This window comes from Hyaena hyaena, unplaced genomic scaffold (genome assembly GCF_003009895.1).
Source record: "Hyaena hyaena isolate Hyena2069 unplaced genomic scaffold, ASM300989v1 scaffold_63, whole genome shotgun sequence".
NCBI lineage: Eukaryota > Metazoa > Chordata > Mammalia > Carnivora > Hyaenidae > Hyaena > Hyaena hyaena.
In genome coordinates this window covers 432121-447882 of record NW_024080695.1, presented here as the reverse complement: position 1 = coordinate 447882, position 15762 = coordinate 432121, and the positions used below count along the sequence as shown (strand labels likewise).

The 15762-nt window shown below is 65.3% G+C and overlaps 1 protein-coding gene across 1 annotated transcript; it reads left to right on the top strand.

The window, feature by feature from the left end:
• Positions 1-655: 655 nt before the first annotated feature.
• On the top strand, positions 656-15335 carry MXD4 (MAX dimerization protein 4). Its single transcript, XM_039232117.1, has 6 exons — positions 656-810; positions 914-1013; positions 5092-5121; positions 10583-10697; positions 11639-11801; positions 12117-15335. Exons 1-6 carry the CDS (start codon positions 747-749, stop codon positions 12272-12274), a joined length of 630 nt encoding a protein of 209 aa, XP_039088048.1. The 5' UTR covers positions 656-746; the 3' UTR covers positions 12275-15335.
• The last annotated feature ends 427 nt before the right edge of the window (positions 15336-15762 follow it).

Below are 15762 nucleotides of genomic sequence, written 5' to 3'. Positions count from 1 at the left end.
TGTCCGGCAGGAAGCGGTGTCGCTTTGCAGCCCGCGAGACACCCCCGAAGCGACCTCGAGGACCGGTGCTGCCGCGGAGCCGGTGCCGCGGCTGTTCCGGGGCAACAGGTCCCTGCAGGCGCCACGCAGCCCCGCGGACGGGCCGGGCGCGGACGCCTCCCGCTGCCCCGCCGGCCCAGGGGCGCTGGCCCGGCGGCTTCCTCTCGGCAACGCGTCCGGCCGCGGCGCCCCCATTGGCCGCGCGCCCCTCGGGCGGCCATTGGTCCGCGGTCCCTATTTTACATAGACCGCTCTGGGCCAATCGGCGCGTGGCGCCTACTTATCATGCACGCCGGCCGCCAGTCAGCGAGCGCGGGGGCCGGGCCACCACGTGCTGTTGCTAAGCTTGGGCTTCTAAATTGTTACTAGCGCGGCGGGCCTATCGGAACCGAGCTTCGCATCTGTCAACATTCTCGGCCCGGCCCGAGGCGTTCGGCCAGCTCCCATTGGCCCCGGCCCGGCCCAGCGCCCGCCCCCGGAGCCGGAGCGCCGGCCCCCATTGGCTCCGTCGGCCGCCGCTCGCCCTTATGTGTCAATTTGAGGGCCCGAGGCGGAGGGTGGCGGCGGAGCGCGCAGGGAGCCCGCGGGAGTCGGGGAAGTGGGGCCGCCGGGCGCGCGGGGCGGGCGGCTAGCGGAGCCGGCCGGAGAGGGCCGGGCAGCGGCCGCCGCCGTCCCGGGGCGCGCGGGCGGGCGCGGGCGGCGGGAGGATGGAGCTCAATTCCCTGCTGATCCTGCTGGAGGCGGCCGAGTACCTGGAGCGCAGGGACCGAGGTAGCGCCCGCGCCCCTTTGTGCGCCGGGCCGCGGGCGGGCGGGCGGCGGCGGCGGGGCCGGGGCCGGGGCGGGGGCCCGCTGACCGCGCCGTCTGTCCGCAGAGGCCGAGCACGGCTACGCCTCGGTGCTGCCCTTCGACGGCGACTTCGCCAGGAAGAAGACAAAGGCGGCCGGCCTGGTGCGCAAGGCCCCGAACAACAGGTACCGCCCCCCCACCCCCCGCGCGGCCGCCCCCACCCCCACCCTCGCCGCCCGGCCTGGCGCCCGGGCTCGCACCCCCGGGGCGCCCTCCCGCGGCCCCGACCCCAGGTCCGCAGCCCGGCCGCGGCCGCGCGCCCCGGCGGCCAGCCTGGAGGAGGAGGCGCGCCCGGGCCGCGGCCGCAGCCCCGCCCGGCCGGCCCCGCCCGCGCCGTCGCCATCTTCCCGCGGGCCGCGCCTCCTCGGCCTCTCGCGTAAACAGTGCCACGCGTACAGCGCCAGGCGCTCGGGGTCTCCTCCCGCAGCCGCTCCCGGCTCCCAAGTTGTTCTGGACTTTTCCGGTCAGGAAAAAAGTTGTCAGTGGGCGCTGGCCGGTGCCCCCGCGAGTCCGGGGAAACTGAGGCTCGGTGCAGAGCAGCGTGGGACTGTCCGCCCCGACCTCTGCCCGCTGCGGGTGGGTGGGCCGCACCTCCCCGGCGGCCGAGCTGAGGACCCCGTACCCCTAGGGGCCTAGACAAAGAGGGCGCCTGGAGGCCCTGCCCCGGGCCCCCCACCCGCCCCACCGCCCCTGCCCCACTCCTGACGTGAGGGAAAGTGCAGCGACAAGTGTAGGGTCCCCTTCTTTGGGACAGGAGGCCTTTTTTAAGGGGGGCCGGAAGAGGCGCGGGCCGCTGTGCAGCAGCCCTCCGGGTGCCAGCCATCCCCACCCCCTCCCCTGGCCTCGTTCCCAGGCTGTGGAAGCGCAAAGCCGGGTCCACGTCCCTGCGGGAGCGTGGGGACCCTGAGCTAGGGCTCCCACGGGCTTCCCCTTCCCCGCTGCGGCGAGGGCCACAGCGCAGCTGGCACTGCCCGGGGGCCGCTTGGCTCGGCCCGTGTCACGCTCCGGGAGCTGCGCTTGCGGGGGGCTTGGGGGCCCCTTGGCAGAGGGTGCGGCTCATTCCTGTGGCCGGCCTGTTCTTGGGAAACAGAAAGGCTGGCACAGGGACCCATCTCCTGTGACGTCCTGGCGCCCCGGGCCGGGCCTGGCACGGAATCGGCTGAGTCTCCATCTGCCCTGGCTGGTGAGCCTCTGAGCCCCAGCCCCCGGTCCCCTGCTGAGGACAGTTTGGGAAGGGATATGTGAAGGGGGGCGCCGCTGCCTCCGGCCTCCTCCTCGGGGAGCCAGCCAGGCCCCTGCTGTTGGCTCTCACTGCCCCCGGTGCCGCGGCACCCCTGGAGAACTCCAGCACGTGACCTTGGACTCCCATGGGGTACCCAAAGGTGATAACCAGAATTCTAGCTAAGCTTCTTTGAGGAGGGCTCCTTACGTCCAGAGTAGTTCACGTAGGTGCTAATGTTCACCCGACCCATGAAGGAGGTGTTATTTTTATCCCCGTTGTGAGGCTGAGGAAACTGAGGCAGAGAGCAATTGAATTACTTGCTTGGCCCCCACCCACCCCAGTCCCGTCTCTGGGACTCCCCTCTGAAGTGGGGTCCTGGCCTCCTACATCCTGCCAGGATGGAGACGCTGAGGGCGCTGGGAAGGGACCGAGAGGGTCTCCCGGGCTGCGGTGCACCTCCCTGCCGCCCCTCTGGGCAGGGCCTGCCTCTCCCGGGTCTGGGGCTCCCGGTGATGGCCGCAGCCAGCCCAGCCCAGAGCCGGAGGCAGAGCAGGGCCCGGAGGCTCCCTTCAGGGCAGGGCAGTCCCACCCTTCGAGGCCTCTGTGCCCCACCAAGGTGAGGGAAAACGATGGGCACTGCGGGGACCGGGGTGAGGGGTGAGTAGTGGGGCAGGAGGGTGACGTGTGTGGGGACGGCCCACAGTTGCCAGGACTCCAGGAAGGGCTTCTGAGAACAGCGTTTCAGCAGGAGGGCACTGGAGCCAGCCTGCCGGGGCTCGGGCCTTACAGGGACGTGGGTAGAGGAGTATCTGCCTGGAGGGGTTGATGCGGGGTGTGAACCACTGACGCCAGGAATGTGCTCAGCAAAGCCCCAGCCACGGCCCCCCCCACCCCCAGCCCCAGTGCGAGGCATGCCTGGGACCCACACGGCCCCCCCAGGAGGCTAGCACAGGTGTCTGGGCCTGGGAGGAGCCCCAGGCAGGGCTCTGGGCCCCTCTCCGTACTCCCGGCTAGCCCAGGAGTGTCCCGCTCCCTCCAGGATGGGGTCCAGCCCAGACTGTGAGGGGGTGGCCAGGCCGGTTTCCCTACACTGAGGGACACTCGCTGAGCCTTATGTCCTGTGCACGTGGGCAGACCTCAAGACCCGCGCTGGCGGGCTGTGGTTCGGGCGTCGAGTAGCCTGACGGCTGTGCTCCCTCCCGGCCCTGGCCGGCCCTGGCAGGAGCTCCGAAGCTCCTTGCCCAGCCCGTGTGACCAGCAGGCCCCTGAGGCCCCCAGAACCCAGGTCTGGAGGCTCTCCTCAAGCTGCACAGGGCGGCCCAGGGGCAGAGGGGAGGCCTTGGGCCCCAACTGACTTTTTTTTTTTTTAATGTTTTATTTATTTCTAGGAGAGAGAGAGAGAGACAGCGTGAGCAGGGGAGGGTCAGAGAGAGAGGGAGTCACAGACTGAAACAGGCTCCAGGCTCCGAGCTGGCAGTCAGCACAGAGCCCGACGCGGGGCTCTAACCCACGAACCGCGAGATCATGACCCGAGCGAAAGTCGGACGCTTAACCGACTAAGCCACCCAGGCGCCCCTTGATTTCTTTCCTCAACTGAATGGAGGCTTTCTTTCTTTTTTTTTAATGTTTTATTTATTTCTGAGAGAGAGAGAGAGACAGCATGAGCAGGGGAGGGTCAGAGAGAGAGGGAGACACAGAATCCAAAGCAGGCTCCAGGCTCCGAGCTGGCAGTCAGCACAGAGCCCGACGCGGGGCTCGAACCCACGAACCGCGAGATCATGACCCGAGCGAAAGTCGGACGCTTAACCGACTAAGCCACCCAGGCGCCCCGGGCCCCAACTGACTTTGATGGGGCCATGACCCGTGCTGTGGCAGAGGCAGGAAGGATGGGCAGGCACTCCGGCTGGCGGGGTGGGGACGGGAGACACCTAATCCTGAGTTCCTAGAGCAGGGGAGTGAGGGCAGGCAGGCAGAGGTCAGCAGAAGCTCCCGGAAGGGGTGAAGGGTGGGGGACACAGGACCTAACCTGGGTGTGCCCGGAGGTGGCTGGGGCCCTCTGCTCACATGGGAGGTAGCCTAGAAGCCCCGGAGTCCCGGCTGTCCATGGGCCCCCGCCTGGACTGGGAGAATGATCTAGAACTGGGAGACTGGCCCTGTTGCATTACTGCTCTGTAGGGCAGATGTGGTGGTAGTGCCCACTGGGGTGCTCAGGACTCTATACTCCTGTCTGAATGGGCCAGACGGGCAGGGCTCGATCAGCAGATGGGGCCACTGTTCCCAGAGAGGCCAAGACCATGGCTCCAGAGGGAAGCAGAAAGGCCAGCCTCGGTCCCCTCCTGCCCACGGGCCCAGGAAGCATCCAAGTATCAGAGGTATCCTTGTGGGCTGAGCTCTCTCGGGCTGGATTTACTCTGCCCCTTGGTGTCCCTGCTGATATGAGCTGTGATCTTGCAGGTGGGAGAGCCCAACACAGTGAGGATGTTGCTGTAGCTGGGGTTGTCAGGACAGGGCCCCCCCGCATCCTGAAGTCCTGGCCTCTGCTCACCTGCAGCTGGGTCTCCTGTGGCTCCAGAGCCACCACTGGCTTCCAGGCGTGTGGGGCGGAGAAGGCTGGTGGCTTAGTGCCTGAGAAGCCTTGGGAGCACAGGATGGGTCAGTCCTAGAACCTTCTGAAAGGGGTCCCGGACCTTCCTGCTAGCAAGAGCCCCCACATGCCTCACTAAGTAAGTCAGGTAGTCCTGGGCACCTCTGGACGTGACCGCACCTCTGTGTCTCCTGTCCTTGTCACTCAGTGCGAGGGCCCCCCAGCCTTTGGTCAGCAGCTGCTCACCTGCCTGGCCCTCCCCATCCCAGGCCATCCTGGGACCCACACCCTCGCTGCCTCCATCTGTAGGTTCCTGAGTCCCTGAGTCGAGCTGTCTGTCATTCTTGTGCTTTGGTGGTCAGCAGAGTGAGCTCTGTCTTTCTGTCTCTCTAAACAGGTCTTCACACAATGAACTAGAAAAGCACAGGTAAGTGATCCCCCGTGCCCCACCCCCAGGCCCCACCTTGGCCGCCTAACTGCCTAACTCCTCCATCCTCCCTCTCCTTCCTTCGGCTGAAGGCGAGCTGCAGCCCAGCGGCACCGCATCCCACCTGCTGTGCCCTGGGTGTGGCTGTGCCCTTGCCTGGGAAGGGTCAGTCTTGAAGGAAGACTCAGGCTCTGGTCTTAGGCACTCCCATGGGGCAGGCAGAGACTGGAGCTCAGGCCCTGGTCGTGGAAACTTGGGTTGGGGTGAGGGGCCGGGGGCAGGGCCCCTGTGCTATGTGGCAGTCAGGGTCAGCTCTCTGGAGGAGGAGATCCATCTAATTTGGGGCATCTGTTCCCTTTGGGAGCAGCTTTTGAGCCCTCAGGATGCTGGCCTCCAACAGGAGGGTTCAGCCCTCTCAGTCTGGGGTCCCTTGCACCCTGGGGTGTGCCTTCCAAGGAGCTCCTACTGGTCTTATCTGGGGGCGGTGGGAAGGGCAGCCGGGCTCTGGCCCCAGGCAGGGTCCAGGGGAGCCCGCGTCATGCCCACCCGTCAGCTGCAGGGCCCAGTCTGCTACGGCTCCTCAGAGGAGTGGCTCCCTCAGTGGGAGGGCTTGGGGTGGGAAGCAGGGAAGGGCAGCATAGCTGGCCCAGGTTGGCCCCAGGGCCCCCCAGCCGCCCCCAGCCTGGGTACTGCAGGCCTCGCTGCACCCTTGGGGGCTCCACGGCTCTGCACCTTCTCTGCCGTAGGGACCGACGCGGGCAGGCTGGGCCAACAGGTAGCCAAAGCCTCGCAGCTGGTCTCAGCAGGGTGGGGCGGCTGTGGGTGAAATGGGCCAGTTCTTTCCTCCCTTCTTGGGTCAGTGTTGGGTGCGGGGTGAGGGGGGACTTCTGTATACAAGGTGAACTGTTCCCCACCCGCCTGCCGGGACGCCCACGGCAGCGCCAGCTTCCTCTCCCCTGGGATCTGACCCTCGGCCGGGTGGGCGCTGGGCAGGGACGGGACACTGTGTTCTTTGGAGGAACCGTACTTCCTGGACTGGTCCTGGTGATTGAGGGGCTCCTGAGAGACTGGAGGTGGGGCAGGTGCGGGGCCCTGGGGTTGCTCCCAGGCTGGAAGACACGGCCGGCCTCACTGGGACCGGGGAGCCTGGACAGGCATGTGGGGGCGTTCTGGAGAGGGCTTCCTGGGGGTGGTGTCTGGGAAAACAGCCCCGCTGTTGAGACAGAGGGGACGGCACTAGGGAGGATGGTGGCAAGGGATGGCTGCCACGGAGGAGGACACGTCGCTAGCCTTTGACCCCTACAACTGCCCCTTGGCCTTGGCCTCCGTCACCTCCCAAAGCCCACCCCTAGGCTGGGCCTCGTGGGGCTCTTTGGAGACACCGAGGCAGGACAGACGGGTGGCCTGAGGTCTGTGTACGCCCCCCATCCCAGTGCGGGGTGTGTGTTCCTGGCCGGCCATGAGGGGCCCACAGGCTTGGAGCCTGGTCCTGGGCAGGATCCGGGTCTGGGCTGCACCTGTGCTGACGCTGGGTGCTCCTGGCCGCTGGCCACGGGAGGGAACGGAGCAGCTGGCTGGGTCACCGGCCCGCGCGGTGCCCTACCTGGAGGTGTGCCTGTGTCCGGGGCGTCCCCGGGGGTGTTCTTCGAGCCAGCCCCACCCCCACCCCTGTTCCTTCCTCTTCCTCCCTTCTTCTCCCATGGAAAGCCACTCTAGTGCTCTGCTCCTGACCCCAGGCCTGGGGCTCATGGAAGTCAGGCGTTTCTTGGCAGGGTGACCCCCCGCCCCCCCGTGCAGCTCCAGATGTTAGGTTTTGTGTGTGGGGGTCCCTCTGCGGGGCCGCCCTGTGTGCCTGACGCAGTGGCTCCCAGTCTCTAGAAACCGTACACCTGGAAGGCGTGGGAGCACACACGGGGCACCCCTGCTCCTCATCACACCTGCTGCGGGAGCCACAGTTCAGGGCCTTTCCTTGCTGCCTCTTCTCGGCCTGCCGGGCCTGGGGTGGCCCCGAGCGTCGCCCTGCAGAGCCGGGCCCCTGCCCCTCAGGTGCCGGGGGGGGGCAGGTGGCACGGGAGCCCCGGGTCTTCCTCTGAGGAGCAGGGGCTTGTGGTGAGAAGCGGGGAAGGGCCTGGGTCGAGAGCCGGGCTGTGGCCGCCAGAGACCGAGCTGCCGTGCCGTTAACACGACTGCAGTGACCCCCAGAGGCGAGTTCTGCCCCAGAATCCACACAGGGTTCCTTCAGGAAGTGGTGAATTTTCAAAGCTCCCAGGAATGCCGGGGCCAGCCGCGGGGCCCCCCAAGGTGGGCTGCAGGGCCCTGGCACCCCCTCTGGCTCCAGAGAGGTCGTGGGGAAGCCCGCTCCCCACAGGGGTGGGCGTGGGGAACCTGCCCCCCCCCCCCCCCCCCCCCCCCCCCCCCCCCCCCCCCCCCGGCCGCCGTCCTGGCCCAGCGCTCCTCCGAGCAGGCTGGGCGCGCCGTCCGGGTAGGCGCTGCAGGTGCGGTCCCGCGGGCTCTCCCTGCCTCTGGAGAAGCCTCTGCCTTGGGAGTTCTAAAGCAGTCTGTCCACGGTCATCACAGATGCTCGTGGGCCTCCCCGGGCCCCCCTCCGCGTCCGCCACCCGGCCGCCCCTGCACCCTCCTCCTCCTCCCCACGGATGCTAACTTGGATGAGACCCTGTCATCCCCTCGTTCATAACTTGACCTGACACCTGACACCACGTGAGCGTCCACCTGTATCACATTCCCCTCCGCCTCCTGGTCCCGGCGCCTGCACGGGCACTCGGCCGCGCTGCCTGCGCTCGCAGCGGGGGCCCTCTGGTTGACGCAGGCCGGGCCACAGCGAGCATCTTTGCATACGTGGGGGGCAGTTTGGTGGGACCCCAGTCCTGCAAGTGCAGGTGCTGGTCCAGAGTTTGGGTCGCTGCAGCGGCCCTCCGCGCTTCGTCCCTGTTCACTCCCCCACCAACGGAACGCGGGTGGGCCCCGCGCTGGCCCGAGAGCCGGCCAGTCCTTTCCAGTCCGGCCGGACCCCGCCCGCCTGCCTGCTCCTCCTTTCCTAGAGCAGGGGGTGGGGGGGAGACCGACTTGGTTTTGTGCTAGCTTAGCGGTCAGTGTTCTGCAACTTGCCTGTTTGTGTCCTTTGCCCGTTTTCCACATTCAGGTATTCCTCTCTTTATTTTTGATGTGTATGAGCCCAAAATGTCATGAATACTAACCGTTTGTCTTTTATGTGTATCGCAGATACTTTCCCACTGTTGTCTGTCTTTCGGCTGTGTTTTTTCTTTCTTGTACAAATGTCTCTTTCTGATTGTAAAAGTGATATGTGGTGTTTTTTTTTTTTTTTAGCATAGAAAACTTGGACAATACAAAAACAAATAACTTAAAAAACACAAACCGTAAAGCCAAAAAATAAACGTTGCCAACCGCATCACCTGGAGACGCGTGCTTCCTGCTCTTCATTGTGTCTTGTTGAGTCTCTTGTGTGCGTCTGCTGTTTTATTTTTTTTTAAACAATATTGGGTGACTTGTCACACACGTGGTTCCGTACGCTGACATTGTCCCTGAGCGTTCGTGATGCAAGAATGTAGAGCACGCTGAAAGGGCGTATGGTTGTCTCTCGGCGGTGGAGTTTGGGCTACAATTTGCTGATTGGCAGTTTCTGATTTGCACAAAGATCACGTGCTGCTTATGTAACTACGCAGCGGATTGTGAGAATTGCCATTTGCTCTAGAGCAGGTGGACAAGGGGACCCCACTGGTGAACGTAGCTTGGGGGGCGGGACAGGAGGGTCCCCGGGGGGAGGGTGGCGCTGTCGTTGCCAGACCCCTCCCGGAGCACAGAGTGCAGTGTGCAGCCTGCCCCGCTGTTCCTGGCCCCGTTTCAGGCAGGGCAGCGGGGATGCTCTCCCCGCTCGGAGGTGAGGGAGCAGAGGTCCCTGGACTCAGGGGGTCGCGCATGCCCCCTTCCCCAGCCCCGGGTCCGTGTGGAGGTGGGTGCTCATCTCTGAAGGTCCTCTGGCCTCCAGGCAGAACGTGGGGCTGCTCCACATGTAGGTCCCCGGTGCCCGGGCTGCTCAGGTCCTCGCCCTGTGTGGCTTCGTGGCAGAGCACAGCCTCGGCCCTGTCCCAGAAGTTCTTCCTAACTCAGGCCCACCTGGACCACCCTAGGTCCTGGGTGCTGTGGGCTGAGGTACGGGGTGGGGAGGTGCCCAATCAGTGGGGGTGCTGTGTGGACACGGGTGGCAGATGAAGGGCCATGGGGTCCACGTGCAGCCAGCCTTCCTCTTGTGGGGCGGGGCTGTTCGTCGCCGCTCTGCAGAGGGGGTCCTGCCCTGCACCCAGCTGCCCCCTCTCTCCCCAGGCCTTGGATGCCCCTCAGTCCAGAAGAAGTGGCCATCCCTGCCCACTTCCCTCCTGGGTTCCCTAAGGCTAAGCAAGGCTGTGGCACATAGGGGACAGAGGTGAAAATATGAGATGGCCGAGGTTGGCACTTGGAAGGGGCATCTGCTGGCCAACGGCAGGGCATTCTGGCAGCGGGCTGTCAAGGCCTCACAAAGGACCCCTAGCCCTCTCCTTCGAGGGTCCTCCTCTTAGAGCCTAGCCTCAGCAGAGCATCGCGGCTGGGCAGCGTGTGGGGGCTCTGGTGCCCTGCATGTGCCGAGGAGGGGCCATCCCGTGGACGGTGCCGTGGCCCCAGGCCGTCGTGGTGGCCACAGTGTGCTTGAGGGTGCACTGTAGCCACCTTGGTCTCTGCAGCCTGCCCTCCCCTGACGAGATGAGCCAGGAAGGCCGTGTTTCTGCCAAGGGCAGATCCAGGCCGAGCCCCACACACACCCGAGGCCCCTGTGTGAACAGTGCCACTGGCTCCTAGGAGCAGAGTTTTGTGAAAACCTGCACTGTCTGCATGGACGCAGGGATGAAATCTGGAATGAAGCTGTTTCTTGTAAGGGAAACCAGATTCGAGGTGGGAGGGTCTGGTCCTCAGCCCTCCATGACCCCAGTAGACTCGTGTTTCCGTGGTGACGTGGCCAGAGACCACCCTGAACTTGGCGAGGTGGAATGCCAATCTGGCCTCGGACCCCCGGACCTCCGGGAGCCACGTGACCAGGACCCTAACCCTGCTGTCCCGGGTTGTCCCCTGACCTCCTGGATCCACTGTGGAGCATGGTGACAGCAGGGTGAGCCAGGGCTCCGAGGCGGTGCCTGACGGTGGCTCTTTGAGGCCCAAGGGCCATGGTGGGCGGGCTGTCTGTGCCTGGCCACGTCCAGAAGGCAGGTGCCGGGATGCTCCGGGGAAGCTGCCAGCCAGGCTGGGAGGGGAGCCCGGGACCCTGAGCAGGGCTGTGCAGGCGTCTGGCCGGCCGCCTCCTGTGCCCCCAGACCGCCCAGGCATCTCTGCTGCCATCGCCCTTGTCCCCATGGGCTGTGCCACCCTGGCCTGACGGTTCTCTCTCCTCTTTCAGACGAGCCAAGCTCAGGCTCTATCTGGAGCAGCTCAAGCAGCTGGTGCCCCTGGGCCCTGACAGCACCCGCCACACCACGCTGAGCCTCCTGAAGCGCGCCAAGATGCACATCAAGGTGAGCAGGATGGCGGCCCCCCATTTTTGCCCCTGGTCGGACCCCAGCGCGTCCCGTGCATCCTGGGGGAGTGACCAGGGGGCGTGAGGCGAGCCACCCAGCAGGTGCACATCGGGGACCTCTGGGGTACCGCTCTCTGGCGGTAGGTGGGCAGTGCATGGCCACGGGGGATGCTGAGGGTTGAGGTGGTCATGGGCACCTGCTGGGTTTTATCGGGAGGTGGGCGGCGGGTAGGAGGTAGCCATGCCTCAGGCTGGGGGAGCTGTGATCCTCGGGGGCCCTGGGCTCTGAAGGGGCAGCAGCTAGGAGGAGACGTGGGGCCAAGAAGGACGGGATGGGAAGGCAGCCCAGGGGTATCGGGGGGCTCTGGGTAGAGGGTGGGGTTGGTCTCTTAGGGCAGGCCCCCAAGGCCTCGAGACAGACCAGCTGGTTTGGGGGGTCTTGGGACACTTGGAAAAACCAGGGTGGGTCTCAGTCCCCTCGAGAGACGCCTCAAAGCCCCCAGGTGAGCACAGGTGGAGGGCGGGGAGAGGCTGCAGCTTCGAGAGAGGCAGTCAGTGCCCTGGGACCACACGGAGCAGCAGCTTCTCAAGCAGGGAAGGTGTGGAGAAGGAAGAGGGCAAGCAGGGGCGAGGGGAAGTCAGGAGTGTGGGGGGCAGCAGGGCAGGACTGCTGAGGGCCGGCTGTCCTCCAGGGGCTGGTGCTAGCCCAGGCCCACGCGTGACTTGGTTTGGCCAAGGCGACTGTGGGTCCTCAGAGCACGGGCCTGGCGTGGTGAGGGGGGCTCATCAGGCCTTTGGGCCCCATGGGCACTGGGCACCCTGTGGCCCCTGGCCAGGCTGAGGGTGAGGGGTGAGAAGTTGCCCCTGCACCCCAGTTCCCGGTAAGGGGGTGGCCCCCCGCCCTCCCACCCCCACAGCTCACAGCTCCCTCCCCCCCAGAAACTGGAGGAGCAGGACCGCAGGGCGCTGAGCATCAAGGAGCAGCTGCAGCGGGAACACCGCTTCCTAAAGCGGCGCCTGGAGCAGCTCTCTGTGCAGAGCCTGGAGCGCGTGCGCACAGACAGCACAGGCTCCGCCGTCTCCACGGATGACTCGGAGCAAGGTGAGGGCGTGGGAGCAGCCCCCGGGTGGGGAGCTGGGAGGGTGGGGACGATGGCCGCCCCGTGTCCCCGGCGCTATCCGAGGGCTCCGAGTGGGGTAGCGACGTGGTGTCACACGGAGTGCGAGGTGCAGAGGCCAGCAGTGTGCTTCTGCTTCGTGTTCCTGACGAGCTGCAGCCCGGAGCCCGGTCCCTCCCCCAGACCCCACCCCCAGAGCCTCTGCTTCCTCCCTGAGGTCAGAGATCAGCCCTAACTCTGGAGGGGGCCCCTCCGGCCGGCGCCTCGGTATCTGATCCTACCGTCTCTGTTCTCCCCAGAAGTGGACGTAGAGGGCATGGAGTTTGGCCCTGCTGAGCTGGACAGTGTTGGCAGCAGCAGTGACGTGGACGACCACTACAGCCTGCAGAGTGGCGGCTGCAGCGACGGGGGCTACGGGCCCCCCTGCCGGCGGCCCGGCCGCCCCGGCCTCTCGTAGGCCCAGCGCCCTCAGCTCCTTGGCCCGCCTGCCTACCTGGCCAAGCGCGCCAGCCCTCCAGTCCTCGAAAGCCTCTCCGCGGGCCCGCTGCTGTGCCATTCTGGAAGCTCCAGCTGCCGCCGGGGCCGCCCGCCTCTGCCCGCCTGCCGGTCAGGGCCCACCGTGCCGCCCACCCCTCCCAGCTGGGCAGGGACCCCTGCAGGGAGGCGGGGCCCAGCTCCCACATCCCGGAGCCCAGCGTAGCCGCCCACGGTCTGTTCTCAGATTCCTAATCATTCCAGAAGTATTAAATATCATTGCTGCAAATCCCGGCGGGCACCGTGTGAGGGGCTTAATGACCACTGCGGGGAGCTCAGACCCCAACCCTGGATCCCAGGAGAAAGGAAGGAGTGGACCGAGGAAGGAAGGAAGGCGTGGCTCTCCGTCCATCTGTCTGTCGGTCCACGTAGGCTCCTGAGGCCTGGACAGAGGGACCCATGAAGGGCGGGACTCGGGTGAGCACCCTGGGGCAAGTGGGTGGAGAGGGGCCTTTGCACCCCACACGTGTCAGGAGCGAGGGCTGGGCTCCTGGGGGCAGGCCAGGCCCCGCTCCCAAGCTTCTGCTCTGTTAGGTCCCTCAGATGTACACACGCACACGCCTAGGCACACACGCCCACATGCACACACACACACACACATAGGCAGACACACATGGTCACTGGACCCAGAGGGCACATGTCCTGGGGAGGTAGGCCTTCAAGGGGCATCTGGGCAAGTTCCGTTCCCAGCCTGTGCCTAGCTCCCTCTCCCCCCCCCCCCCCGGCTCACCTGCCTGATTTGCACTGGGCAGAGGGCTTCTCCTCCCGGCGGGGGCTGAGGTGTGCTGGGGGCGGCAGGCTGAAGCCACTGAGGCCTCAGGAGGCTTTCTCATCTACCTTTAAAGGAAAATAAAGCAAAAAAAAAAAAAAAATTGCTGCACTGCCCAGTAGCCCGGAACAGGGCTCCCAGAAGAGAGGCTTTTTCCCCCAAAAAAAGAGAAACATTTTTAAAAGAGATAAAAGCTCTAAGGACTCCCCGCCAAGTGACATCAGCGTGTGCCGCCTCAGTTTCCTGTACGAGATTTTTGTACTCTATTTTCCTAGCCGTTGCTGTGTCCTTGTTGCCGAGGGTGGGAGTGACCCAGCGTCTCAGGGACTTGTCTTGTATGTCACCGTCGTCCGAGTGTGCCTTGTGTCCCGTGTGTGGCCCCGCCCCGCCCACCACCACCAGCATCTCCCTTGTGGCTCAAGGGGCGCCCCGGCCTGCCCAGCAGGTGCCCTCCTAGCTTCCCCCCCAGGCGGCAGCCCCTCCCAGCAGCCTTGGTCTCCTGCCAGGCCAGGTCAGGGGGGTCGTGCGCAGCTTTCTGTCACCCAGCACCCCAGCATCGCTGTCCCCGGGGCCTAGCGAGGAGCCTGCTAACCACAGAGGTGGGTTCTCAGCTGTACCCAGCTTGAACCACCCCTGCTGCCCCAGCCTGGGGTGAGGGCTCCAGATGTCAGACACGGGCCGCTGATGAGGACCGCCCTTCACCCTGGGTAGCTAGGCCGGGGCCTTAGAGGCTTCTCCTGGCCTTTTCTTCCCGCAGCCCTTGCCCACACAGCAGTATGTGGGTGGTGTGCTGCGGGGCCGGCCGCCCGTGTCTGGTCCCCTCTCTGGTGTGTTGTAACCGATTGCCAGACTCGGGGGGGAAGCTGGTGTTTATTTTCGGTCATGCTGATAGACACGCCGGGGTGGGTGGCCTACTGAACCAGAAAGGGGTCCCTGGAATCGGCTCTGGCACAGAACCTGCCCTGCAGGGGGTCAGGATGACGGGTGGAGAGCGGGCTCACGACTGTCCAGACGTCTCTCTGGTGCTTGAGAGGAAAACTGTTCTGTCCCAGCTCCTTCCAGCGTCCCCGGGGGGCTAGAGCGCCCAGGCTCCCGGCTGCCGGAGCACGTCCCCAGAGGGCTCCTAGTGAGCCCCCGGCCCGCTCTGCGCGGGGCAGGAGTGCCCGGGCCGAAGACCCTGCTGCAGGAGGCACAGCTCCAGACCCCTGGGGCGGTCCGTGTTCTGAACTCATGAAGCACCAGCTCCCCCAATACCCCAGCCAGCAGAACCCTACCCAGGCGACCAACTGTGGCCCTCGGCTGGCCTTCCCACCTGGGCCAGGAAGTTGACCTCACTGGCCACCTAGGGGTGCTGGGCTCCCAGAGGCCCCTCCCTGCCACCAGCAGACACTTGAGGGGGTGGCCCTCAGGTCCAGGGTCTGGTGCTAGGAGTTACACATCCGTTCTGCCCTCCCTCTGGCTCCCTGCCTTTTGCACAGGTTAGCTGTTGCTGGTGGCTGCAGAGACCCAGAGGGGGCCCTGCTGAGGCCACACTGGATAACTGAGCACCTTTAAGTCTGTAGAAAGCAGATGGGACCAGAACAGGGTTGCAAGGGTGCCTGCGATCTCTATCCGTGTGCCCTCCCACACCTTTGTGGGCCACTGTGGCACTGGGTGGCCAGGATCCTGGAGTCCCAGGCTCAGGTTTGGGTCCCCACCCTCACTGGGAGGTGGCCCCTATATACCAGGCCACCACTGCCCCAGTGCAGGCCCAGCTGGCTGGGAAGACTGCAGGAAGGCTTCTCCTCCTTGGAGCTCTGGGCCCATCTTTGCGTTTTGGGTCTAGGAGGCCCGATGCCCGAGCCTGCTCTCCTGGCTGATGGAGCTGTGTGCCCAACTAAGGTCCTGAGGACCCCTGCCCTCCTGTCTGCCCCAGACAATCCCCATCTGCTGAGTGGGGCAGGCTTTGCCCACTCTCCCACCCCCTGTCTCTCTGGACCAGCTAACCTGGAGCCCCCTCTCCCTGGCCGGGCACACAGAACTCTGACCCTGGGCCTCATCTAGAGTAGGTTCTGTGCCAGAGTCTGGGGCTGCCCATGGGGCCTGGCGCTGGCCAGGATGGCGCGTTCCAAGATCCTCACTGGAGAGAATTGGGCCACCCACCTGCCTGTTCACCGGGAGGGACTGTGCTGTACCATTCTGTCTTTGTAATATAAATACAGATTTTTATACCTCACCCCTCTGGCTTCCAGTTCTTTCCATCACCATATTTGGCTCTCCTCCCCTCGGCCTCCATAGGGAGCCAGACCCCACTGCTGACCTTGGCAGCCTTCACTGCCCTGCCCACAGCTTCTGTTTTCAGGGAGTCCTGGCAGACCGTGGTCCTTCCCCACTGTCAACCGGCCACCACTGAGATTCCACCATCACAGCTGTCTCCCTGCGCAGTCACACCTGGAGTTGAATGAAGGTGGAACCTCCCCCCGCCGCCCCATTGGCCAACCAGATGCTCTTGCTACTGGCATTCAGATTTTGCTCTTGGCCCTGGGGATCTTCGGCCTTAGGGTGGATACCAGGTGTTCTCATCCGGTACCCTTTCCACGCAGCTGCCGTTGGCTGTCAGGGATGCACCTTGAGAAACCTTCTTGGACCTGCCCTCCGTGTCC

Excerpts from the sequence above, each read along its gene's own strand:
- MXD4 (XM_039232117.1), top strand. The coding sequence starts at position 747 with ATGGAGCTCAATTCCCTGCTGATCCTGCTGGAGGCGGCCGAGTACCTG. Across the intron at positions 5,122-10,582 it reads AATGAACTAGAAAAGCACAG|ACGAGCCAAGCTCAGGCTCT; the intron begins GTAAGTGATCCC and ends CTCCTCTTTCAG. Across the intron at positions 11,802-12,116 it reads CACGGATGACTCGGAGCAAG|AAGTGGACGTAGAGGGCATG; the intron begins GTGAGGGCGTGG and ends TGTTCTCCCCAG.